The sequence below is a fragment of the Vulpes lagopus genome, chromosome 7, assembly GCF_018345385.1.
Source record: "Vulpes lagopus strain Blue_001 chromosome 7, ASM1834538v1, whole genome shotgun sequence".
Classification (NCBI taxonomy): domain Eukaryota; kingdom Metazoa; phylum Chordata; class Mammalia; order Carnivora; family Canidae; genus Vulpes; species Vulpes lagopus.
Window position 1 is genome coordinate 6,329,655 of NC_054830.1, and position 26,567 is coordinate 6,356,221.

A 26,567-nucleotide genomic window follows, 5' to 3' on the forward strand; every position below is an offset into this window, starting at 1 on the left:
CCATTGAACATTTGTAAAACTGGGCTGTCTTGTTAGATGCCTATTTTTTTATTTTGTCACTGACAAGGTTCTCGAGTGTTGACCCCATCCTCAGCCCTGCGCCTTCTGTCGTGTGATTTTGCATAGCATAGTTTAGGGACACCTATGTCATATAACAGAATCATGTACAAAGACAAAAGGTCAACAACTGTGGTGGACAGCTGGATTTCCTTGCGCTATTCTTTCAATGTTTCTACTACTTTTGGCAATTTTCATAATAAAAAGGATAAAAGGATTTAGATATTCACGAAAAGTGGAAATGACCCCATGGTCCCTAGACTTTGACAGATCCAACATTCCTTAAATGAAATGATTATTTGCATTGACTATGGTCAGGGAGAGACTATATATATTCACAAGGAACATATTCATAAAGACATGATAAGAAGAAAAATAAAGTCATATCTATTGAATATGCTCACAGAGAATATTCCTTAAAATAAGCTGTTGGTAAATTGGTTAGCGGGGGAAACTGAAGAATTGATTCTTCACTGACTTGGCTTTGGCAAGCTGGCCACTGGACAAATCTATTATCAGTGAATAGATCTGCTCTCTACTTTCCAAGGGATGCAGGGTGATTTGGATGTCAGGGGTCACCTATAGGTTTCAGACACAGGCTAAAGAGAATGGCTGAAGACTCCCAGTGCTGGGAGTGGGATTGGTGTTCAAGAAATCCCTGACCTGGGTAGGGCCTAGCAGATCCTCAGAAGTCACCCTTGGGCTCCCCTGGGAGATACCACCCACTCTACTCCTCCTCTCATGTCCTGTGATTAGTACCCACCAAGAGTAGCTGGGAGCCTCTTCAGAGGAGAGAATGCCTACCTGTGGGACTGGAGAAGGAGGCTGGCATCCCTGCAGAAACTGTGGCCACCATAGAAGCTGGAGAGAAAAAAAACCCCAATATTTGGGGGTGAGGATCCCTCACTTCAGGGATTACCAGCGAGGGGGTGGCCGTGCCTGGGAATTTCTTAGGTGTAGGTCCCTGTTCACACAGAGCTGGGGGTGGAACAGGGGTGCACAGGGCAGGCCATGGGCTCCTGCACACTTCCATTCTAAGGGCAGGGACTCACAGGGTTGCAGAGACTCCTGAAGCCTCTGAATACTCACTGCTGGGGGTGGTGGCCTGGGTCTTGCGGGTGTAACCTGCACAGGGAGAGGGAGGAAGGGTGACGAGGGTGAGTAATCACAGAAAGGGAGGAATGGAGAGGAGGATGTGGGCCTGTTGAAATGTGGACCAAGATGGCAATCCCTCACCATTGATGTAGAGACTGTCTGGGTCCAGGGTGTAGATACCCAGCCTAGTGACGCCTCTGGTCAGCTGGCTCAGCTCCTGGTACAGCCGCTCTCTGTCCAGCCCAGAGCCCATGGGGTCAGGGTGGTAGGTACAGATGGCATCCACTCCAGTGGCTGCCCCATCCTTCTCGGGCCTGGGGAGGGTGGGTAGGGGTATCACTAGATGGAGTCCCAGGACAGGGCCCCTGGGACCTTGGGGGCAGGCCAGGAGGGGACCAGGGCAAGTGAGAAGGCTGGCACCCACTTCTGGCCAGCCCGGGAATGTGCAAACAGTCATGGCGGGGGCGGTGGTGGTGGTGGTGGTGGTGGTGGTGGTGGTGGTGGTGATGGTGGCAGGATTTCTTAAATTGCAAATCTGAAACCTGCAACCTCAGAGCATGGGGACAGGAGAGCTCCTACTTGAGACAGGTGAAAAGCTGGAATTTGGATTAAAGCAAGTGGAAAAGGCAAGCTTGCCTTGAGAGGAATCCTGGGGAAGGAACTGAAAACCCAAAGGAAATGCCTTCTTTGGTCAAAGGGAGGCAGGAGGGAATTGGGAAGGATGACCCAGACTAGGGGCTCTACAGAAGCTGGGGACAGTGTGTGTGTGTGTCGGGGGTGGGGGGTTACAACCAGAAGAGGCCTTGGTTCTGGAGCCAGTAGCTCCTGAATTCCACCTCTGCTGAGGACATGGACAGAGAGGCCAGGTAGGAAGCAGAGGGAACTCTTGGGTCCTCAGGGAGCCCTTGACGCAGCCCTGGCCGGGGATTGCAAGGTCTCACCTGAGCAAGGTCAGTCTGCAGCCGGAGTACAGGGGGCCCAGACTGGTGTTCTTGAACAAAGGTCCGAGCTGTAGAGGAGAGGCAAGGGAGTAGAAAGTCTCAGGGGTGGAGAGCAGGGCAGATATGAGAGGAGTCGGGCCAGCACCAGTGAACCAGGCCTGCATGGGGGGCTGCACAGGTAAGGTAGGTGGGTCTCTGTGGGCGTGGCAGAGATCAGGTAGGCGGTGCCTGCATCAGTGGGTGGGGCAGGAATACTGCTGGCGGAGCTCTCACCAGGCCCTGCAGCTTTCTCTGGGTGGCGTTGAACCCCCAGGAACCAGGGTGACTCATATCCTCTTTGTGGGACAGGTTGGTGATGGTGAAGTTGAGAGTGAACAGCACCAGGGTCGGACCAGTGGCTGCAATGGGGGCAAGAGGGAGATGTCAGGGAGCCTAAACATGGGTCATCCCACATTTATCTCTCTAAGTACTGGAGAGGGGCTTCCTCCAGGATGGGCAGTTTCCACAAGAAGGAGATCCCAGACATTAGCATTAAGTGAGGGGCTCTGGGGATAAGTGTGGAAAAACACTATGGAGGTAAATGCAACATTCTGACCCACCAGTTGGCTAAAATTCCAGACAGACATCCCCTTTTTCTGAGGGTTTTTTTTTTAATCTCAAATTATTTCTCTGGGACCCAACTATTTACTGATTTTTAAAGATTTATTTGAAGAAATACACTTCATTTGTATAGGTCAGGCCCTGTTTTAAATGCTTCACTTAAATTTTAATCCATTTAAGCTTTGAGGCAAATCATTCAGAGGGAGATAGTATTCTTATCTCATTTCACAGATGTAAGAACTGAGCCCAAGGGTGATTAAATAATTTGCCCCCAGTCACACAATCTATAAATGGCAGAGCACAGTTAAAACCTGAGCATTGTGGTTGCAGAGCCTGTGCTTCTAACCCATCTACTCTAGTACCAAGGGCAGGTCCATGCAATAACCTCACTCTGGCCTGAATGGTCAGTGGTCAGAACACCCTCAGGAGGCCCTAGCTGATGAGTAAGTAGAGACTCAAGTAAGACAGTGTTAGTAATGATGGGTCATCCAGGACCCTCAGCAGTGTCAGTGGGTGGTATCAAAATCTACCTTGGGCCAGTGAGAAGCCAAGAATGGGAAGTTAGCTGTTGGCCCAACCAGAGTCTGCCCAAATCCCTAACCAGGACCTGTAGGAGGGCATTTTCAGGTACATACGTAGCTCACGCTGTTGTTCCCTTCTTTGTTGGAAATGAAGACCAACTATTCAAGAGAGAAGCCCACATACACATTTGCAGATCTCACCCCACAACCATGCTGATTGTAATTCAATACTTATTCGTACACTCAAGTCCTTATTCTATTCTCTTTCTTGCTGGAAGCTCATCAAAGACTAAGGCCCTTTCTATTCTGTTCACTGCTGCATTACCAGGGCCTTTTGTCCAGTAAGGGCTAAATGAATGCTTCTTGAGTGAATGAATGAATGAATGAATGGGCATGATGCTCCATATGATACCAGCCACTGGCCAAGTGCATGAGACCTTTGTAGGGGAGGAATGGCAGAGAGGAAGCTCGTACCTGTGGATATGGAGGTGGGGGTTGCTGAAGTTGCTGAGGAGATGGTAGGGGCTATTCCAACTGAAAAAAAAAAAAAACAGTGAGGCAAATATGGGAGAAGGGAGGGCCTCCCCAGCTAAACAAGGCCCATCAGGGGTCCATGAAATGCTCCTCAAGCCTGTGTCAGGCTTGTCTTTTCTGATCTGGGTAGTGAAGTTAGGGAAAGACTAGAGCTTTTCAGGACCCTTCTGTCCCTGGGGAGGTGGGGTAGGGATAGCGAGGAGGAGAGATGGGTCCCAATGCAGAAAAATGCGAGGGCCTAAATTACTACACACTGTTGGGATTGGAGGTCAGGACCTGATGGGTGTAACATGTAGAAAGATAGGAAGAGAAAGTATGAAGAGTTGTAAGGATGGGAGAAGAAAGGAAGTGTCAAGAATCTGGGGTTCTTTGGGTGTCTATGAATCTATTTATGTAAGTAGCATTTAGAGAGCCCCCTCAAAGTGCAGACCCAGTAGACAAACTCCAGAGAATGCAACTGAAACCCAAGGAGGCATTTCTCTATCAGGTCACCTACAGACTACCCTTCTGCCATCTGTGCCCCAATTCTCTCCATGTGTCTGATCCCTCCATGAATCCCCAGAAAAGCTGTGAATGTTTATTGCCTCATACAAGAAAAAACAAAGGTGCAAGCCAAAGTTGCTACTAACTTTTCCTGGATACTGGTCAGGAGGAGGTGTGAAGAGGCTTGGATCAAACTGTTGTTCTCAGTCATGACCCAGCTGAGGTTGAGCAGTTTTCTTTTCTTTCTTTCTTTCTCTCTCTCTCTCTCTTTTTTAAGATTTTTATCTATTTATTCATGAGAGACACACAGAGAGAGGCAGAGACATAGGCAGAGGGAGAAGCAGGCTCCATTCAGGGAGCCCGACGTGGGACTTGATCCCGGGATTCCAGGATCATGACCTGGGCTGAAGGCAGTGCTAAACCGCTGAGCCACCCGGGCTGCCCCAGGTTGAGCAGTTTTCAACTCACGAATGCCTTCCAGGAAAACCAAAGAGCCTTCCACACATCAAGGAACTTAATTTCCTTGAACTCTATCCCACAATTCTGTGGCAACTTCAACTGAACTGGTAGTGACTGCCTAGGGTATTTTGTTGGGAAGGATTCTGGAGCTGTTTTGAATTCAGAAAGCAGGGATGCTGTTACCACTTAGTGATGTCTGCCATGGATGAGGGAATAGGGAGTGATGGCACAGATGGCATGTATTTGTCCTGGACAGAATCTGACAGTCATTAAAGATTTGAACAAGGACAAGAAGGAAGTATTTCCACATATTACAAAAAAGCGTATTTCATTCCTTCTTATCCTGAGAAAAATCTACATACTTCCTGTGGACTTACAATTCACAAATGACCTAAGATCACCATCATCATCATCATCACCACCATCATCATCACCATCACCACCATCACCATCATCACCACCACCACCACCATCATCATCATCATCACCACCACCACCACCACCATCACCACCATCATCATCATCACCACCACCACCATCATCATCACCATCACCACCATCCTCACCATCACCACCATCACCATCACCATCATCATCACCACCACCACCACCACCATCACCATCACCACCATCAACATCACCACCACCACCATCATCATCACCACCACCACCATCATCATCACCACCACCATCATCATCATCACCATCCCCATCATCACCAGCTCCATCACCACCACCATTATCAATATCATCATCATTATCGTTATCATAAGAATATGAGCTTTATGAAGGCAATAATTTTTGTCTGTGTTCCCTGCTGTCTTCCCCAGGTCCTGACACAGAGTAGGTGCTCAATAAGGCTTTTGACTGACTCATTATCACTAGATTTACTATGAATTTCTATAATTATTTGAGTGAGCAATATTAAGTATGTTTTTACTCATCAGGTGCCCCCAGTAGATGTGCCACTGACTGGTACTTACTCGTGGGGCTGGGGCTGGGGACAGAGGATGGAGTCCCAGAGGTTCCTAGGTCCACTGTGGAGGTCCCTGGAGCTGAGAAAAAGCCCTCATCAGCGAAAGCAGAAAAGCAATCACATAGAAGAAATGCCAACAAGAGAGACTATTTATTAGGCTGCATGTGGGGCTGAGATTCCCTCTGGATCTGGGGCAGAGAAGAGAGTAAATAACTTGTGGCCTCCCAGGATCTTTCTTCCTCCTGGCATGAGGAGGCATCAGTGCTTTGCCTGCCCTGGGTGAGGGGGCCCTGGGTCATAGATGAATACTCACTGTTGGTGATGGGTGCAGAGCTTTGGTGGGTGAAACCTGTAGGGAGAGGGAGGGAAGATTATGGGTAAGGGTTAAGGGAGAGGCAGAGGACCAAACAGGAGGCAGGGCTATCCTGGTGCAGTGGAGGGGTCTCTAGCAGGGGGTGCTGTTGGGGATTCTCCATCAATACCCATCAGGAAAGAAGGCTCTAAGGGTGAAGTTAGTCCAAGATGAAGAGGAAACCATGAACCAGAATCAGCACATTTAGTGCATAGGGCTAAGGCCCTAAGGGCCAGACAGGGAGCACATTCTCAACCAGAGGGCAGAGGTTGCCCGGTGAGGGGGAAGAGACTCTGACCACATCACGGTTGCTCACCATTGACACAGAGACTGTTCCTGTCCAGGGTATAGTGGCCCAGCATGGCAATTCCATGGGTCAGCCGGCTCAGCTCCCAGTACAGCTGCTCCCTGTCCAGTCCAGGGCCTTCAGGGTCAGGGCGATACATGCAGATGGCATCCACTCTGGTGGCAGCCCCATCCTTCTCAGGCCTGGGTAAAAATCACCACATAGTTGGTCTAACCATCTATCTATTGATCCTTTTCTCTCTCTCCTTCTAGCCCCTAAGGCAGAAACTTGGGAAACCCTAGTTAACAAAAGCTGTGGCCATCAGGGAGATGCCCTCCATAAACAATTAGCACACCACAGGTCTGAAGCCTCCTGCATGCCTAGGAGAGAAGACTCCGAAACCCCTGGGAGTGGCAGATACACGAGGATGTTGTTGATGGAGTGAGCCGGAAGATGCCAGATGAAGCTCCAACAGCCACATCCTGTTACAGGTCTCGACGAGCACAAAAAAATATGTCTAAGATCATGCTGCAATGGGGGGGTGGGGTGGGCAGTGGCCCCAGGAAAAGTGACTTCAGCATGGTTTGGTGACATTTTCCTGCAGAGAGTTGAGGTTTCCAAAGAGTGAGACCAAAAAGCTAAAGTCACTCAGTCTGGAAGCAGGACTGGGGCATTTCTAAAAACTCAAGAGACTAAATGGTCAGAGACACACATGCCCTTTGGGTGAGTCTGAAAGCATGACCTGTCCATGTCTCAGCATCACCTCTGGCCACAGGACACTACCTACCCGCCTGCCCACGCAGCCATACACTACTGAGTGATGTGGAGAGAAAGGCGCTCCCACACCCCAGAACCATGGATGCAATGTCTCTTGTAAAAACAACCACCCCCTGACAACGTGGATGGAACTGGAGGGTATTATGCTGAGTGAAATGAGTCAATTGGAGAAGGACAAACATTATATGTTCTCATTCATTTGAGGAATATAAATAATAGTGAAAGGGAATAGAAGGGAAGGGAGAAGAAATGGGTAGGAAATATCAGAAAGGGAGACAGAACATGAAGACTCCTAACTCTGGGAAACGAACTAGGGGTGGTGGACGGGGAGGAGGGCGGGGGGTGGGGGTGACGGGGTGACGGGCACTGAGGGGGGCACTTGATGGGATGAGCACTGGGTGTTATTCTGTATGTTGGCAAATTGAACACCAATAAAAAATAATTTTTTAAAAAAATAAGGTTCGGGTATAACTATATATTATTCTCATATTGTCTATACTTAGGTAATATGTGTATTATATAATATACAAATATATTAGGAATATACTTATATATCATCTATGTTAGACATTATATCTATATATGACATATACCTATTATGTGTATATATGACATATATGTAATATATACCCATGTATAAAGTATAGGTATGATTATATATTATACTTATATATGATATATATTATATATAACTTTATTATAGTTATTATATGTTATAGTTCTGTATTATATATAGATTATGTATATTATAGTTATATTATAATAATTATAGTTATATATTATATGTAGGTATAACATATACCTATATTATAGTTATAGTTATATATATTATTATACATAATATATATAACATGGGATCCCTGGGTGGCGCAACGGTTTGGCGCCTGCCTTTGGCCTAGGACGCGATCCTGGAGACCCGGGATCGAATCCCACATAGGGCTCCCGGTGCATGGAGCCTGCTTCTCTCTCTGCCTGTGTCTCTGCCTCTCCCTCTCTCTCTCTCTCTGTGACTATCATAAATAAATAAAAATTTTAACAAACATATATAACATATATATAGGTATATATAGGTATAACATATATATTAGGTATAGATATAACAGATATACTATAAAATTATACCTATTCTTTCTCTCCCTTTCTCTCTCTATATATGTGCATACATATATGTATGTTTACAGCTGACTTTTTTATTTTTAAAGATTTCATTTATCTATTCATGAGAGACACAGAGGGAGAAGCAGAAACATAGGCAGAGGGAGAAGCAGGCTCCCCGGGAGAGCCCAATGTGGGACTTGATCCCAGGACCCTGGGTGTCCCTATACAACTGACTTTTGAACAACATGGAGGTTAGGGGTACGGACACCTAACCCAGTTGTAAATTTTCATAGACCTTTTGATTCCCCTAAAACTTAACTACTAAAAGAGTGCTGTTGACCAGAAGCCTTACTGATAACACAGTCAATTAACAGATATTTTTATGGTATTGGTATTATATACTCTATTCTTACAATAAAGTAAGCTAGAGAAAAAAACGTTAAGAAAATCATAACAGAAAATACATTTATAGCACTGTACTGTATTTTTCAAAAACAAAATCCATGTATAAGTGGACCCTGCAGTTCAAACTCAGTGTCCAAGGGTCAACTCTCTCTCTGTAGACATATGTATGTTAGTATACACGTATTATGTATAGGCCTAATGTGTCATATATAACATGCGGAGTAACGAGGCACAGCAAGGTTTGGGATCTCATTAAATGGCAGAGCTCGCATTTGAACTCTGCTCTGGCTTCACCGAGGCTCTTAGCCACTAGGCTCCTATGCCTGGTCTTGCCCCAGGAAAGCAAGGGAGCTGGAGGTAAATGCCTGTGATAAAACAGGAATGTGAGGAGAACCAGACCTAGATATTCTGAGAGAGATGTAGGAGGCAAGAATGCCAGGTGTGAAGTAGGTCAACCAACTGCCTCCCCAGCTGCACCCATGGGATGGTGTCGTCCCCAACCTTGAGCCATCCGAGGGTAGGGCAGTCCTCCTTCCGTGAGTCTGACCCATTCAGGAGCACACGCTCTCTCTGTAACAGTGTGCTTGCTTTCCTTCCCTCTTAGATTCTTTCCTTTTAGAGGTTGCCAGGTCGGTAATCTCCCCATGCTGCAAGGTCATAATGAGGCAGAGGAAGCAGTGCTGCTTAAGAGCTAGGGGTTTGGCTCTAGAACCCACAATGTGGGGTTGCTCTGTGTGACCTGCACAATCTACTCAATTCCTCTGAGCCTGTTGCACCTCTGGTTCCTGCCTCATGAGGCTGTCGTGAGGCTGATGGGTTGAAATATGAAGTACTAGCACAGTGCCTCGGATCTTAGGAATTACTAACTGCTGGATTGTCATTGTCAATGGTGATGTGTAGTATCCGTGGTGGTAGTCGTCCCAAGTATGGACAAAGTCAGGGAGCCTGTAGGTGAGGGTCCCATACACCTGTTGGGCTGTGTTCTTGGGGAGAGTCTTACCTGAGTGAGGCCAGTCTGCAGCCTGAATAGAGGAAACTCAGACTGCTATTCTTGAACAGGGGGTTGAGCTATGAGAAAAGAGATTGAAGGTGAGAAGGAACCTTTGAGGGAGGCCAGGGGGAGCAGGGGTATTGGTGATGTGAATGGGGCAGAGGCGATATGGGTAGGGGCAGAAGTCAGGTGGACAGGGCTGACACTGATGGGCAGGGCAGGGGGTGTTGTAGGGTTAGGCTGGTACCGGTGGGTGAGGCTCTCACCAGACCCTGCAGGATCCTCTCCGTGGAGTTGAATTTCCAAGAGCCTGGATGCTGCATGTCTTCTTCATAGCGCAGGTTGGTTATGGTGAAGTTGAGGGTGAATGGCACCAGGAAAGGGACTGCTGCTGAAGCAGGGGGAGGAAAAAGGAGGCCATGCATGAGTCACACCTGGTCTAGATCCTAAGGCAACTTCTGGGGATGGAGATGGAGGGTCCAGATCTGAGGTAGCAGGGGTTCCGAGTAGGCCACCTAGGCTAGCTACCTTAGGACCAATGACAGAGACCAGATAAAGAGCAAAGCTAGATGCTATTAAGTACAGTAACATGCACATCCTTTCGGATGGCTATTAGGCTATTATAGAAAGAAAGAAAGAAAGAAAGAAAGAAAGAAAGAAAGAAAGAAAAGTCAATCAGAGAAGGACAAACATTATATGGTCTCATTCATTTGGGGAATATAAAAAATAGTGAAAGGGAATAAAGGGGAAAGGAGAAAAAATGAGGGGGAAATATCAGAAAGGGAGACAGAACATGAGAGACTCCTAACTCTGGGAAACGAACTGGGGGGGTGGAAGGGGAGGTGGGTGGGGGGTGGGGGTGACTGGGTGACAGGTACTGAGGGGGGCACTTGACGGGATGAGCACTTGGTGTTATTCTATATGTTGGCAAATTGAACACCAATAAAAAATAATTTATAAAAAAAGAATATTTTTTATCAATAAATCTATTTCTACATCATTAAAAAAGGAAAGAAAGAAAGAAAGAAAGGGAAGAAAAAGAATTAGTTTTGTCAAAGATGTGCAGAAATTGGAATCTTCGTGCATTGTTTGTGGGAATGCTGGCGGAGCTGCAATGGAAAACAGTTTAGTGATTCCTCAAAAAGTTACATATAGGATTACCATATGATTCAGCAATTTTGCAGAATGCTAGGTATAGACCCAAAAGAACTGAAAACAGGGACTCGGATCCTTGAATACAAAATATCCATAGCAGCATCATTCACAATAGCCAAAAGGTGGAAACAGCCTGAGTCCATCGCCAGATGAATGGATAAACACAATGTGGCGTATACATACAGTGGAGTAATATTCGGCCATAAACATGAGGGGAGCTCTGACACCTGCTACGACACAGATGAACTGTGAAAATATTATACTAAGTGAAATGAAACAAACACGAAAGGACAAATATTATATGGTTCCAATCACATGGGGTACCTAAAATAGGCAAATTCGTGGAAATAGAAGGTAGAATAGAAGTAACTAGGGGCTAGGATTGGGATTATAGGGAGTTAGTGTTCATATGGGAACAGAGTTTCCATTTGGAATGATAAAGAAGTCCTGAGAATGGATAGTGGTGATAGTGGCATGACACTGGGAATGTATTCAATGCCACTAAATTGCACACTTAACAGTTGGTTAAAATGGTAAATTCTACGTGTTCCATAAAAATTGTTTAATGCGGCAGTTGGATCAAAATGTAGGTTATGGGGCTCTTGAGTCTGTATATGGGCCAGGGTACGTGTCAGGTGTTGAGGTTTTTGGCTCTGGTGAGACTCCAGATTGGCCTGATAGTCTTTACTTGAGAGGTTAAAAGTAATAGGATTGGAGCAATCTCATGGATTAAGGGGAAAAGAAAGGAAAAAAAATCAATTCAATCCCATCCAACACAGAAGAAACATTCTTTTTTAAATATAAGCCAAATATCAAATTTTAAGGAACCTTCCTGTCACCTACTCAACTTACCCCACCTTACCTGCCCCATAACTCTCAGGACTTGACCTTTAATAGAGACCAAGTGCAGAGCTGTGGTTACTATGGTCACCACCACACTAATAAGTCAGACTTGGTTTCAAGTGCCCTCTGTCCTCTCCCCAGCTGTGTGACCATGGAGACATCACTAAACCTGTCTCTACAGTTGTTCCCTTTATCTGCAGCTTTGTTTTCTGTGGTGTCACTTACTGGAGGTCAGCTGCAGTCTCAACGCATGTGGTCCTCTTTCTGAGGTATCATCAGGAGGTCAATAGCAGCCTAACACTACATCACTCACCTCACCTCATCTCATTGTGTAGGAATTTTATCATCTCACATCATCACAAAAGGGTGAATATGGTACAATTAGACATTTTTAGACATAGCACATTCACATAACTTTTACTGTTATAATTTTTCTATTTTATTATTAGTTATTGTTATTAATCCCTTCCTGTACCCAACTGATAAATTAAACTTTATCCTATGTACATATATATATTTTTTAATAATAAATTTATTTTTTCTTTGTGTTCAATTTGCCAACATACAGAATAACACCCAGTGCTCAAAACACGTTTATATAGGAGGTCAGTACTATCTGTGGTTTTGGGCATCCATTGGGCATCCATCTGTGGTTTTGGAAAAAATCCCCCATAGATAACAGAGGACTACTCTACCTTCATTTCTTCACTACAAAAAATACTACTTTGTAGAGGAATTATAAAGGCTAAGTGACTGCTAAAAGAGTTAGCATATTTTAAGGGCTTTATGCTGAGTGAAAAAAGTCAGTCCCCAAAGGCGACATGCTATAATGATGCCATTGGTACGTTCCCAAACTAGCAACATTACAGAGATGGTAAACACATGAGTGGTTGCCAGGGTGAGTTTGGGTGGGTAAAACTGTAAAAGATCCTTGCAGTGATAGAACTGTTCTGTACTTTGACTGCAGTGATGCTTAAAAAAAAAAAATCTGCCTACGTGATAAAATGGTATAGAATCACACATGTACATGGGAGTGCACACACACACACACACGTGTGCATGTGCACACGCGAGTCCGTGTAAAACTAGTAACATCTGAAATCTGAAGTCTGTGGATTTTAACAACTACTTGGCAGGTGAAGACACTGAGAAGAGGGTCAGTCAATTGTCCAAGGTCAACACAGCTGGAAAGATAAGGAGGACACAGTCTCTGCTCTTGTGGAGTTCAGAACAGAGCAGGGGAGCCCATGGCAGCTCCATGATCCCTCACTGCAGCTTTTCTCTACAACTTCCAGATCTATCTTTGAGCCTCCTTACAAGGAGCTGGAGAGAGAAGTCGCCTACCTGTGTAGCTAGAGAAGTGGGTTGGCACCGCTGAGGTCCTTGGAAAGAGCACGGAGGTCACAGTAGCTGAGGATAAACAGTCTGGAGTAAGAATGGGGATTCTGAGTGGGGTGTCTTTCCTATCTGGCTATAGCCACTGAATGTAGGGGGAACTGGGTAAGACTATCAGGTCTCCTGGCTTCTTCTCTCCCCAGGCCCTGGAGTAGGGGGTCAGTTGCTGTCTACCAGGGGCCCAGAGCATATGGTTATCAGGACTGTGGGTACTCACCACTGGATGTGGGAGCTGAGATCTGGTGGGTGTAACCTGAAATGAGAAAAGGAGACAGAACTAGAATGCAAGCACGAGAGGGAGGTCCAAGGTGGAGCCCAAAGCCACCTGCCTCTACCCCCAACAAAGACTTCAAGTCTACACAGTTCAACAATTGTGATTCAGGGGTAACTATTTCTTGTTCCTAAATGGCTGAGAAATCAAAGACCCAGTTTCCTGTCTTCATGAGCTTGTAATTTATTTGGGAAGATAAATACACCAACATTTCTAGAAATGGGCTTGCAAACTGTGCTTTTCAGGGTCCAAAGGGGATTTTTGAAATATCAACAGGGAGAAAAATAGCCAGATGCTTGAATCATTGACCAGCCAGAGGGATATCCCCTTTCATCAGTCTGGATAAAGACTTTGTGGCTCAGACAAGTATATAAATCACAGCCCTGAAATGCAGAGATGCAAAGGGAAGAAAAGGGTTTGCAAACCTAAGGGCCTATGAGGGCCTTTGACTCATCATGGGACATCGCTTAGGTGGAAAACAATACATACAATGAGTCCTGTGGCAAAGTGGATAATCTATATCCCTTCCTGGGGGCAGATTCTCAGCTTTAACTTGTGGTTACAAAATGGTTGCTCACCATTGACATAGAGGCTGTTCTTGTCCAGGGTGAAGGAGCCCAGCTGAGTGACACCATGGGTCTGATGGCTCAGTTCCCAGTACAGCTTCTCTCTGTCTAGCTTAGGGCCCACAGGGTCAGGGTGGTAAGTACAGACAGCATCAACTCCAGTGGCTGTTCCCTTTTTCTCCGGCCTGGGCAGGGAAGGACACAGGAATGGGGAGGTGGGGACTCCAGGCAGGGCCCCTGAAAAGGTTCACTGAGGGAGGGGACAGAGAAAGCAGGAGGAATGGTAGGCAACCTGGAATGGTCTTGGTGCTGGTGGAGGATTGGAAATGGATGGGATGACCACGGTCCCTGAGCATAGAGGACGCAGCATCTCCAAATGCTAACGTTTGTGCTGAGCTTTAAAATGACAATCATAAGGCGACATACATGCTAACAACAGAAGCATGATGGAGGGGACTTGGACAAGGTGGGAAAAAAGGCAGTGTCAAATGGCTTAAATTCCAGTTCTGCTGCTCCATTTCTGCAAGACTCTGAGTAAGTCTCTCAACCTCTCTGTGGCTTATTTTTATTTCATCCATCAAATGAACAGGGCAGACTTCATAGCCCTAGTAAGTGCTCAAGAAAAGACAACTGTTTTTATTAGGCATTAATGGGCCCAAAGTTCTTGGTGTGGAATGGACCTTGCAGTGAGAGAGCCTAAGCCTTTTGAAAGAAAGAGTGAGGCCAAGTAGCCATCCTGGGATAGAGATGGGCATGAGGCTATGTGGTATCCCAGAGCCAGAGAAATCTCAAGGCCAGTGGAAAGGGAAGACGTAGCATCATGGATGGAGGACAATGTATCTTTGAAGTTGAGGGCATTCCATCCTCAGATGAAAGGTGAGTGGGAGATCTCACACAAGGGGTACAGATGGGGGCTCCCACGTGCTGGAGTTAATTCTCAGCACCTGGGTTTAGGAAAGGTCATGAATAATTTACTGCATGTTCTCAATATGCTAGTTCCTGTCCTAAGCACCTTTCATCTTAATCCTTATTATGCTCACACAAATGGCCACAACTTCTTCCTTTCAATCACTAGAGACAGAAACAGACTCTTGAATTGGGGTTTGGCCACAAGACTAGCATTGGCCAATGGACCTTCATAAATGTGATGTAAGCAGAGGATTGGAAAGCATGTGTGCAATAGGGCTTGCCATTTCTGCTGCTCTTGGAACTCTGAGCATGTGAATGAGCCCAAGCTAGCCTGCTGGATGATGAGAAACTATGGAGGAGAACCAAAGTATCCCAGCCAGGAGCTGAGTGCAGACATATGAATGACCCTCATTTAAGATCAGGTGAGCCAGGTCAGGCAGGAGAATCTACCAGCAGAATCTAGACCAAATCACCATCCAACAGAGTCATAGGCTAAATTTGTTGTGCAAGAAAGCAAATTGAGACACTCCAACTGACAGGTGAGGAGGCTGAAGCACAGAGATGTTAAGTAACTTGCTAGGATCACGCAGCCTTGAAGTAGGAAAGCTAGGCCTGTTGGACTCTAAATAAAACTCTAAATAGGCCTGTTGGGTCACACAGCCTTGAAGTAGGGGTGCTAGGCCTGTTGGACTCTTTATAACCCCTGTAGTTTACTACTCAGCGATCCCAAGTCCACCTCTGAGAGGTTAGAAAGCAGGAGGTCATTGATGGAGGACAGAAGAAGGGAGGGCTGGCTAGGTGGTCCAGGCAGGCCAACCATGAGCCAAAATGTGACACCAGCAGGAGAGAGAATTATGCATCCCTAGAGCAAGGTTTCTCAACCTTGGCACTATGCATATTTCAAGTCAGGAACTCGTGGTCCTGGGAGACAGTCCTCCATATTGTAGGATATTTAGCTGCATCCCTGACCTCACTTGCTAGATGCCATTAGCGATTCCCACTTTTGAGCTGTGACAACAAATAATGTCTTCAGACATTGCCAAATATCCTCTGGGAGGGAAATCGCTCTTGGTTGAAAACTAGGGCTCTATTGTGATGAAGCTAGCATGATTTACGAGTTGTTTTCTCAATGGGTTCCAGAAGAATGATCTTCCTGAAGAGTTCAACCTGGGTAGTTGTTACCTGGGAAGAGAGTCTGAGAGGATTCTGCATTTTTCTGGTTAGGAACACAATGTGACAGATTGGTCAGCAGTCCCTGGAACAGTGGTCCCCTCACCCCCTGCCCATTGCCTGCATGTGCACCCTGGAGTTCTCACCTGAGCAAGGTCAGTCTGCAGCCATTATAGAGGGGCCCAATACTGCTGTTCTGGAATAAGGGTTTGAGCTGGGGATGAAAGACATGGAGGTAAGTAGATGGACCAAGGGGCTGGGCAGGACAAAAGCAGGCACTGGAGGGTAGGCATTAGAGGGGCTCTTACCAGACGATTCAAGGTCCTCTCTGTGGTGCTGAATAGCTCAGATCCTGGGGGCCCCATGTCCTCTGTGTAGCGCAGGCTGGTGATGGTGAAGTTGAGGGTGAATGGCACCAGAGATAGGCTTATACCTGCAGCCAGAAAAGGGGAGGGGGTTTCATTATGATCTCTGGCTAGGATGCTGGAAGAGGCAGATCCAAGGGTTGCCACTCCCTCAGTGTTACCCTTGCATCCAGCCAGACTTACAGATGGGGAGGGGCCTCTATACTGGATGGATGATTTCAGCTGCAAAAAGAACCTCCAACCCTTCAGTTCAGTGTGTCTACAGGCAAACAATTGGTAGATATTTTGGTGGGAGGAAATAAAGCAGTCGCTCCACTGGCCCCTGGGATAGAGATCTCGCATAGTCTTCTGACTTTGCCATGGGAGAATGTGCAACCGCGGAGTGGTCAAGTCTGTTCTCTGTACAGTGACTCCTGCCTCAGCTTCATTAAGCCATCTTTGAAAAGTGAATTATGCATGAACTGACCACATCTCCTGGTTTTCCCTGGACAGTCATGTGGCTCTCATGTAAATGTTAATTTCAACCATCCCTTTCTTTGTCAAAAGTGCCCCATAAAAGCAAGCAAACAAACAAACAAACAAAAAAACAACTGTATGGTCATCCTGGGGTTAGGGTATGAAGAATCAAAAGGCCAGAGGTCTGAACTGAGTGACTATACCCTTTACAAATTTCATCTGAGTACAACCTGAAATCTGGCATTGTGATGCCCCCAGCTATGGTTTTCTTTTTTAAAATTCCCCTGGCTATTCGGGGTCTTTTCTGATTCCACACAAATCTTAAAATAATTTGTTCTAACTCTCTGAAGGAAGTCCATGGTATTTTGATAGGGATTGCATTAAACGTGTAAATTGCCCTGGGTAACATTGACATTTTCACAATATTAATTCTGCCAATCCATGTGCAATCCAAACCACAATGAGATCCCACCTCACACCAGTGAGAATGGGGAAAATTAACAAGGCAGGAAACCACAAATGTTGGAGAGGATGCGGAGAAAAGGGAACCCTCTTACACTGTTGGTGGGAATGTGAACTGGTGCAGCCACTCTGGAAAACTGTGTGGAGGTTCCTCAAAGAGTTAAAAATAGACCTGCCCTACGACCCAGCAATTGCACTGCTGGGGATTTACCCCAAAGATACAGATGCAACCAAACACCGGGACACCTGCACCCCGATGTTTCTAGCAGCAATGTCACAATAGCCAAGCTGTGGAAGGAGCCTCGGTGTCCATCGAAAGATGAATGGATAAAGAGGATGTGGTTTATGTATACAATGGAATATTCCTCAGCCATTAGAAACGACAAATACCCACCACTTGCTTGGACGTGGATGGAACTGGAGGGTATTATGCTGAGTGAAATAAGTCAATTGGAGAAGGACAAACATTATATGGTCTCATTCATTTGGGGAATATAAACAATAGTGAAAGGGAATAGAGGGGAAGGGAGAAGAAATGGGTAGGAAATATCAGAAAGGGAGACAGAACATGAGAGACTCCTAACTCTGGGAAACGAACTAGGGGTGGTGGAAGGGGAGGAGGGCGGGGGGTGGGGGTGACTGGGTGGTGGGCACTTAGGGGGCACTTGACGGGATGAGCACTGGGTGTTATTCTGTATGTTGGCAAATTTAACACCAATAAAAAATAAATTTATTATTAAAAAAATAAAAATTTAAAAAATTAAAAAAAAATTTCATCTGAGGAACACCAGTTGTGTGTTAGCCTTTGTACTGGGCACTTCATCTACAGCATCTCAATTTACCCTCATCCCAATCCTGAGAGTGAAGTATTACCAGTTCCATTTTACAGTTGGGGAAACTGAGACTCAGAAAGTAAATTTTACCCAAGGCCCACATGCAAATAAACAGCACAGCTACAATGGTTTTTTTAATTCAAAAATAGATATTTTTTCTGTTTGTACAACCATGTTTATAGCAACATTATTCACAATAGTCAAAGGGTGGAAGTAACCCAAATGTCCATTGACAAATGAGTGGATAAATAAGGTGTGTTATAAATCAAAACTACAATGAGAAATCACCTCACACCTGTCAGAATGGCTAAAATAATTAAAAAATAAGAAACCATAGGTGTTAGTGAAGATGTGGAGAAAGGGAAATCCTCCTGCACTGTTGGTGTGAATGTAAACTGGTGCAGCGACACTGAAAAAAGGTATGGAGGTTCCTCAAAAAGTTAAAAGTAGAACTACCCTATGATCCAGTAATCGTACTACTGGGTATTTACTCAGAAAATACAAAAATATTAATTCAAAGGTATACATGCACCCTAATGTTTATAGCAGCATTATCTATAATAGCCAAGCTATAAGAACAACTCAAATGTCCATTGACGGACGAATGGATAAAGAAGATGTAATGTATACATATATGTATGAATATTAGTCATAAAAAAAGAAATCTTGCCATTTCCAACAATATGGATGGAGCTAGAGAGTATTGCACTTGTGAAATAAGTCAATCAGAGAAAGACAAATACCATATGATTTCACTCATATATGGAATCTAAAAAACAAAACAAACAAGCATAGGGAAAAAAAAAAGAGAGAGAGAGAGAGTCAAATCAAGAAACAGATTCTCGGGTAGCCCAGGTGGCTCAGCAGTTTAGAGCTGCCTTTGGCCCAGGGCCTGATCCTGGAGACCTGGGCCCAAGTCCCACATTGGGCTTCCTACATGGAGTCTGCTTCTCCCTCTGCCCGTGTCTCTGCCTCTCTCTCTCTCTCTGTGTCTCTCATGAATAAATAAATAAAATCTTAAAAAAAAGAAAGAAACAGGACTCTCAATTATAGAGAACTGATGGTCACCAGAAGAGGGATGGGTGAAATAGGTGATGGGGATTTAAGGAGTGCACTTGTACGAAGTGATGTATGGAAGTGTTGAATCACTATATCGTACACCTGAAACTAATACAAGAGTTAGTTAAGTAACTGGAATTTAAATCAAAACACACAGAAAAAGAAAACTACAGCAGACAAAGCTATAGTTATCAAGATAGCAAGGTACTGGATGAGGATAGACACAAGTCTAGAAACAAATCCTTATATTTGTGATGAATTGATTTTCAACAAGGGAACCTGTACAATTTAAGGGCAAAAGAAATTTTCTAAATAAATGATAATGGTATAACTAGAAAAAAAGAAAGAGTGGCTAAAACTTCCCCAAATTTCTTGAAAACACACATTTTCAATTCAGGAAGCTTCAAAAATCCCAAACAGTATTTACCGAAAAAAAATCATGCTGAGATACATCATACCCATCATACCCAAAGATGAAGAAGAAATCTTGAATGCATCTACAGAAATGATGCCATCAAACATGGAATGACTTGGTCTATGGTGTATGTCACAAATTTACAAGCTTGTAGCAGTTAGGCCTATTATGGAAATGGTTGAATTGATCAGGGTAGAGTAGGACATGGAAAGTGTGCATTCTGTCTAAAGCTTATAAAAAGTTTGCAATGCTTTGACCCAGGAAACAAAGAATGCCAGAAGACAGAAATCAAATTATAGGACACCAGCTTGGATCCCACAACTCCAGACTCCCATGGCAGGATTAAAGGTCAGGGACACCCAGCCTGGGTCGTGATGTAAGCATGAAAAATACCCATAGACTCAATTTTTAAAATAAATCTTAAGGGTTGGAGTAAGATGGTTTCCTGACATAAACCAAGGCCTTGTGTCAGGTTCCTGGAAACTCAAGAGCCCTCAGATCCACATCTGGACAAGATGAGGAGACAGAGCAAGAAGCAAGTTCAGATCCTGAATGATCTTCTGGATGTTCAAATAGAATCCACAAATGTGGACATATACAAGATTGCTACATTCATCCATTCATCCAGTCAATAAATATAAAGCAAGTGCAGACTAGGCCCTCAGCTCCAAGGTGACAAATAAATGAGTAGACTAAATAGAGCCAATAGTAGTAAATTCCATGAGAAAATACTCATGGTGGTGGATAGAGAAAACCTACACACACACACACACACACACACACAGAGAGAGAGAGAGAGAGAGAGAGAGGCAGAGGGAGAAGCAGGCTCCATGCAGGAAGCCTGATGTAGGACTTGATCCCAGGACTCCAGGATCACGCCCTGGACCAAAGGCAGGTGCTAAATTGCTGAGCCACCCAGGGATCCTCATAGGAGGGTTTTTCAAAGGCGATGGTTGAGCTGAGATTTGAAAGGCAATAAGGTGCCAGGTGCAGCTGATCTCCAGAAAGAGCTGGTATAAAAGCCAGACAGAGGTTAGGACACTAGAGGAACAGACAAGTGTCTGATGTGGCCAAATTTAGAGAGTGAGGGAGACAGTGAGTAGAATAGGCTAAGGATAGGTGGTCGATAGCAACCAGACCGCGTAGAGTTGAAGTTTCACAGGTCCCAGAGAGCAGACTCCTACCTGTAGAGTTGAGGATGGAGGACAGAGTTGTGGAAGATTGTGGAGTGAAGATAGAAGTCACTGGAGCTGAGAAAAAAAGAACACGGAAAAAATTATTAAGTCCCATCCTGAAGGAATGTGGGACCAAAGCTGTTCATTAGAATTTGGTCTTCTGTCTTGACTCTGAGCAAGACCCTGGGTGAGTTGGGGGGTTCCTCTGAGTCTGTGGCTGGACACTTAGGGAGGAAGCCTTGTCAGCTTCTTTCCAGAAGAATGTGCTTGGGGAATAGGGTCGAGTGGGCATTGAAATTTCACAGTCGTGAATACTCACTGCTGGTGGTAGGGGTCTGGTAGCGATGGTTATAACCTGCAGAAAGGAATAAAGGACGGTTATAAGGGAGCAAGAGTTAAAGAGTAAGATGGTAGACATAGAGATGAAATTCATTAACATGCTTGGTGAGATTCATAAATGAACAACAACGGCCACATTTTATTGAGTGCCCTTATGTGCCTTGTCCTTTGCAAATAATGGTGAACATCTTCACTGTTATTATTGCCAAAAGAAAAATACAATAGTAAGAGCTGTCCCTATTTATTGGGAAATACACTAAGCACCAGAAATAATGCTAAACACCACATGACAAGGAACTGGGGATAAATTTACAAACAAGTGTGTTCCAAGCCTTATCCATGTCTTCTCAATCCAGAAAGATAACTTATCCTTGCTCTCTCAGCTTCTCTCCATTCACAGATTTTATGATAATGTGATTTTGTCTTTATAGCTTAGTTTCTGATTTTTGGGGAGTGATGTGAAAATGATAGAATTGTGGCAGGTTGAGAGAGGGGTCTGCGGAAGTGAACAAGATGGAGAGGGAATGTCCATGTGGTTTGGAATATCAGAGTAACTTTGGAAATGGGCTAGGATAATGAAGATAAGAGGAGAACTGGAGGTCAGATGGATGGCATAAAAATTGGAGTCTGAAAGGAATTGGGAATTGAGAATTTTTTATGAGTGTTTCTCTGAGTCATGGTCATCTCCTTGGATGCTCTGTGAGGGGTGGGCGTCAAGACTGGACCTCTTTCATTTGACAGTCAGGACAATCCTACATGACATGTATGCTTATTCCATTCTGCAAATGGGATGTTAAAGCCTAGAGAGGTTGCACAGCTTGTTCAGCATCACATAAAACAGAGATCTGTCATTCACCAATCCTCAAAATCCTCAAAGTTAACCACTGCTTTAAGGAAATCTCCATGTTGATATAGAGCGGAAATAACTAATCAAGATATAGATTAGATTGTTAGGCTAGATGTCACTCATGCCCCTTTCTGTCCTGAAATTTGAGGCTTTCTCTATCTGGATGGTCTGTGGTGTTGCCTTGTGGTTAGGAACTTGGGGTTTAGATTCAGTTCTGGGTTTGAGTCTTGTTCTGTCATGCATGATGACTGGATTATCTCAGGCAAATGACTCCCTGTTCGAATATACAATGGCTCTCTCTGTAAAAATAACTAACAACTCACAGGGTTTTGAGATGAGATAATACAAATAAAGACGTTATCACAATTCCTGGCACATAAGAACCATTTGATAAGAATTAACCATGATTATAGTTACTATTCTCAGTGTTCGCATTGGTCTTAGGGGCGTTGTTGCCAATGGTTTTGTGCACAGAGTCATTACTTATGGAGCATGTGCTAAGTATGATGTTATTTCATGAAGTCTGTGTAGCTCTGACTGGCCTGTGGGAACTTAAACATTGGCTGTCGTGATGGAGAGTGACATGGGGTGAGGGTTGACATGGTTACCCACTGCCCATTTGGAAACCTTAGCCACAGAGTCCCGCATCACCCACTTATCCCCCTAGAGTCTGCACGCTCCAGTTGGGCTCTTGTGGGGAGCAGTGGAAATAAGGAGGAAGAAAAATGTCATCTAAGAGGTGAAAAGGGAAAGGAAATCAGCCTCCCATGATGTGTTAAGCAGTCAAAAATAAGTCCCCAAGGAAATGCTAGGTTTGCATCAGAACTATAAATCTGTATATAGCAATTTCTCAAACTCAGCATTATCGACAATTTGGTCTAGATAATTCTTCATGGTGGAGGGCTACACTGTATATTGTGGGATGTTTAGCAGCACCCCTGGCTTCTACCCACTAGATGTCACTAGTACCACTCCGATTATGACATGAAATATCTCCAGACATTGCCAATGTCCCCTGGGGAGCAGAATCATCCTGGTTGAGAACTACTAGTATAAAGAAGTATGGGACTGGAGACCCTAACTGCAGCACAAACACTCACCATTGACATAGAGACTGTCTTTGTCCAGGGTGTAGGTACCCAGCAAGGTGACACCATGGGTCAGCTGACTGAGTTGCTGGTACAGTTCTTCTCTATTCAGCCCAGGGCCCGTGGGGTCCGGATGATAGGTGCAGATGGCATCCACTCCAGTTGCCACTCCATCTTTTTCAGTCCTAGGGTAGTAGGGACATGGGAATAGGGGTATCCTGAGATGTAGGAGAATTATATACTTTGTTCAACTCTAGCCTTCAGCTTGCTGCCCCTTGCCCCCAGCCTTGTTTTATGACGTTTCACGTTCCTGGGTCTTGTCTGGTTTCTCATGCACATTCTTTTCTCGGGCCTTCTCAACTAAGATGAGCCAAATATATGGAGCCAAACATGTGGAAGCATTCTGGACCTTCCCCTGTCCTTGGTACCCCAAGCATCCAAGCAACATCCAGGTCTAGCCCAACATCTCACTGGTTTCCCCAACTCCTGTTCCTTCCTCACATCTACCAGTGCACTACTTAAAATAAATGATATCACATCAAAATTCTGCATACAGGGATCCCTGGGTGGCGCAGCGGTTTGGCGCCTGCCTTTGGCCCAGGGCGCGATCCTGGAGACCCGGGATCGAATCCCACGTCAGGCTCCCGGTGCATGGAGCCTGCTTCTCCCCCTGCCTGTGTCTCTGCCTCTCTCTCTCTATGTGACTATCATAAATAAATAAAAAAATTAAAAAAAAAAACAAAAACAAAATTTTGCATACAACTCCATGGTTCCTCGTGGATCTGAGATATGCCACCCTTTGAAATATCTTTGCCAAAGTTTCTTCTAGCTAATACCTATTCATACTTATTCAGCTCAGGCATCACCTTCTCCAGACTGTCTCCACTCCACTTCCTCACAATGAGCTAAAAGTCCATCCTCCGGGCCTCTATGGCCTCCGTGTAGTGCTTTATCATTGTAGTAATACTGTTCCTATTATGGTTTTAAGTCCATATGGTTGCTGTCCTCTCAATACTGTGGGTACCTTAAGGGAAGGGCCCATGACTGACTCTCTCAGTGCCCTCAGCACCTGTCACAGGCCATGGCCTGAGGTGTGTCATTTTATGTCTGCCTAAAGAGTCAGTGCTGCCCTTTCTGACCAGTGAGCATGAATGCTCCATGGCTCTGCTTATACAAGTAATTTAAGACCTTTATTTGACAGCCACCTCTTTCAGGAAGCCCTCTCTGAAATACCCAGTCAGAGGGGATGCCTTTCATCTGAATTCCTGGAAGACCTCAGCCATTCATGATTCTTCTGGTTGCTATGTTCAGGTCCACACTACCAGGTGAACTTGCCTGTAACAGTGCAAGCCTTCATGTTATAAGAGAAGGAAGTCTCACCTGAGCAAGGTTAGTCTGCAGCCAGAGTACAGTGGGCCAACACTGGTATTCCTGAACAAGGGGCCAAGCTGGGAGGAAGGAGAAAGAGTTGAGCAGGAGAGGCTGAGGTGACTGGGTGAGGGAAGGACAAGGCAGGCCAGGGAAAGCATTGTTGGGCTCTTACCAGGAGATTCAGGGCCCTTTCAGTGGAGTTGAACTTCATAGAGCCTGGGTGCTTCATGTCTGGGGTGCAGAGCAGGTTGGTAATGGTGAAGTTGAGGGTAAATGGCACCAGGGCTGGACCCACACCTGCAGCAGGAGGGAGAGAGGGAGGAGACCTATCACAGTCTTAGGCCTGAGACCTCCCCTTGTACGTTAGAGGGAAGGCACTAGTGCCATCTCTCTGTTCAGTGTCCAGTAGGTGAAGCCTGAGATATCCCTTCTGGGGTACCCTCCCCCCTTAGCCAGCCAAGGGAGGAGAGGGGACCTCCATGGTAGATGTGTCATAGCAGCTCAAAAGGAAACTTCAATCTTCTCATCCCAGAGTGTTCAAAGGCTGACCTGTCACAACATCTTGGTGGAAAGAGGAGGGGCCAAGACTTTTGGTGTCACAAATGCTTGGACAGTCAAGAAATCCAAACAATAGTAATTTCCATGAAGGAAATGATCATAGAGATAGAATAGAGATTAGAACACATCTATGTGTGAGACATGGGGAAAAGCTACTTTCTAGGAGGAGGTCTGAGCAAGAGCCAGCTGACCTGAATCTGGAGGACAAAGAGAAACCAGGAACAGAGCTGAGTTCCCATTACAGTGAGAGCAAAAGCCCTGAGGATGGAAAGATGTTTGGTCTCTGGCGGAACAGAAATGGGGCTGGTATAGCCAGAGATGAGGGAGCAAGGGAGACAGTGGGACAACCTGGGTTTGGGTGGATAGCAGGGTCCAGATCATGCAGGGATTCACCAGTCAGAACAGGAGTTGAAGTTTCATGGGACTCAGAGATTAAACTCCTACCTGTAGAGCTGGGAGTGGGAGGCAGAGATGTAGGGAGTCCTGGAGAGAATGTGGAAGTCAGCAGAGCTGAAGGAATGAAAGAATACAACATGAATGCAAATTGTTGGGCTCTATCATGAAGCAATGAGAGGACAGGGCTGTTGACAGGAGCTTGCATCTCTAATGGGTGGTCTGGAGCTGCTCTGGGGCTGAGAACTGGGGGTCAGTGGATACTTCCCCCCCTCAGAGAGTGGGTGTAGGGAAGAAGCATCCCAGGGGTGCAAGGACATCTGGGCCATCGTGACTTACTGCTGGTGGTGGGGATCCTGTACTGATGGTTATAACCTGCAGAGAGAGCCAGAGAGGAAGAGTAAGCTGATGGGAGGAGGTTAAGAAAAGAGTAAGGGGTAGGACTTGAAACACACAACACAAATCTCCTTGAGTGGTTTCTCTGAGACTCATCAACTCTTTATAAGTTAACTGCCTCATACTCCAGTGCTCATGACCATGTCATCCTCATGGTCACCCACCACAAAGACAATAATGATCAAAATCTCCCTCATCGTGTAGGAGTTTACTAGGTGCCTGGGACAGTATTAACCTCATTAAATGAGTATTAGGAACAACAACTTTATGAGAGTATTTTCAGCCTTATTTGTGTTTTCTCTGCCAATTAAATATACCTTTGTCCTTGATCTGAATTTTTCCCACTACCTCACTCTTCAGGGACAGTGTGATCTTTGACATGGTTCCTATACTTCTATAATGTGGAACTGAGATCATGAGGGTGAGAGAATGAGACAGGCAGACAAAGGGGGGAGTCAAATAGAGAGTATAAAGTTGGAGAGTAAGAGGGAAAGGGGAAAAGAGAGTTAGAATAAGTATGGTTCTGGATCACAGATTGGATCCTCTCTGATCATCTGTAAGTAATACAAGTAAAACTTAGATTTATTTTATATTTGATGGTCTGACTGGGCTCCTTGAAATGGAATTCTTCTTTGAGACTGGATCTTGTGGAGAGAGCCCTGTAGTGTACTTAGATTATTCAGGTTTTATCTCATTTGACCTTTACAATAATCTTAGATGATGTTTTTAAAAATTCCATTCTAAAAATAGACACTGAGGCCTAGAGAGGTTGCATGGTTTGCCCAGGGTCACAGAATGAGCAAAAAACCAGGATGAGGGCTTAAGGAAAGACTTGTAAATCACCCAAACCCACACTCAACTACAGCTTTAAGGAATTCTTGAGGACTATTGAAATACAATACAGGTTTTAATCCAGATAGAAAGCC

The 26,567-nt window shown here is 45.1% G+C and overlaps 1 protein-coding gene across 1 annotated transcript in view; it reads right to left on the reverse strand.

Moving 5' to 3' along the window:
- Positions 1-26,567, reverse strand: part of MUC16 (mucin 16, cell surface associated) — a 90,523-nt gene that overhangs the window by 35,000 nt on the left and 28,956 nt on the right. Inside the window, 21 exon segments of the mRNA XM_041761424.1 lie at positions 862-918; positions 1,147-1,182; positions 1,294-1,466; positions 2,094-2,161; positions 2,367-2,491; positions 5,674-5,745; positions 5,980-6,015; positions 6,335-6,507; positions 9,585-9,652; positions 9,842-9,966; positions 12,918-12,983; positions 13,186-13,221; positions 13,818-13,990; positions 16,031-16,098; positions 16,193-16,317; positions 20,969-21,004; positions 22,936-23,108; positions 24,304-24,371; positions 24,467-24,591; positions 25,297-25,362; positions 25,585-25,620. Coding sequence (XP_041617358.1) covers positions 862-918; positions 1,147-1,182; positions 1,294-1,466; positions 2,094-2,161; positions 2,367-2,491; positions 5,674-5,745; positions 5,980-6,015; positions 6,335-6,507; positions 9,585-9,652; positions 9,842-9,966; positions 12,918-12,983; positions 13,186-13,221; positions 13,818-13,990; positions 16,031-16,098; positions 16,193-16,317; positions 20,969-21,004; positions 22,936-23,108; positions 24,304-24,371; positions 24,467-24,591; positions 25,297-25,362; positions 25,585-25,620 — 1,905 coding nt within the window.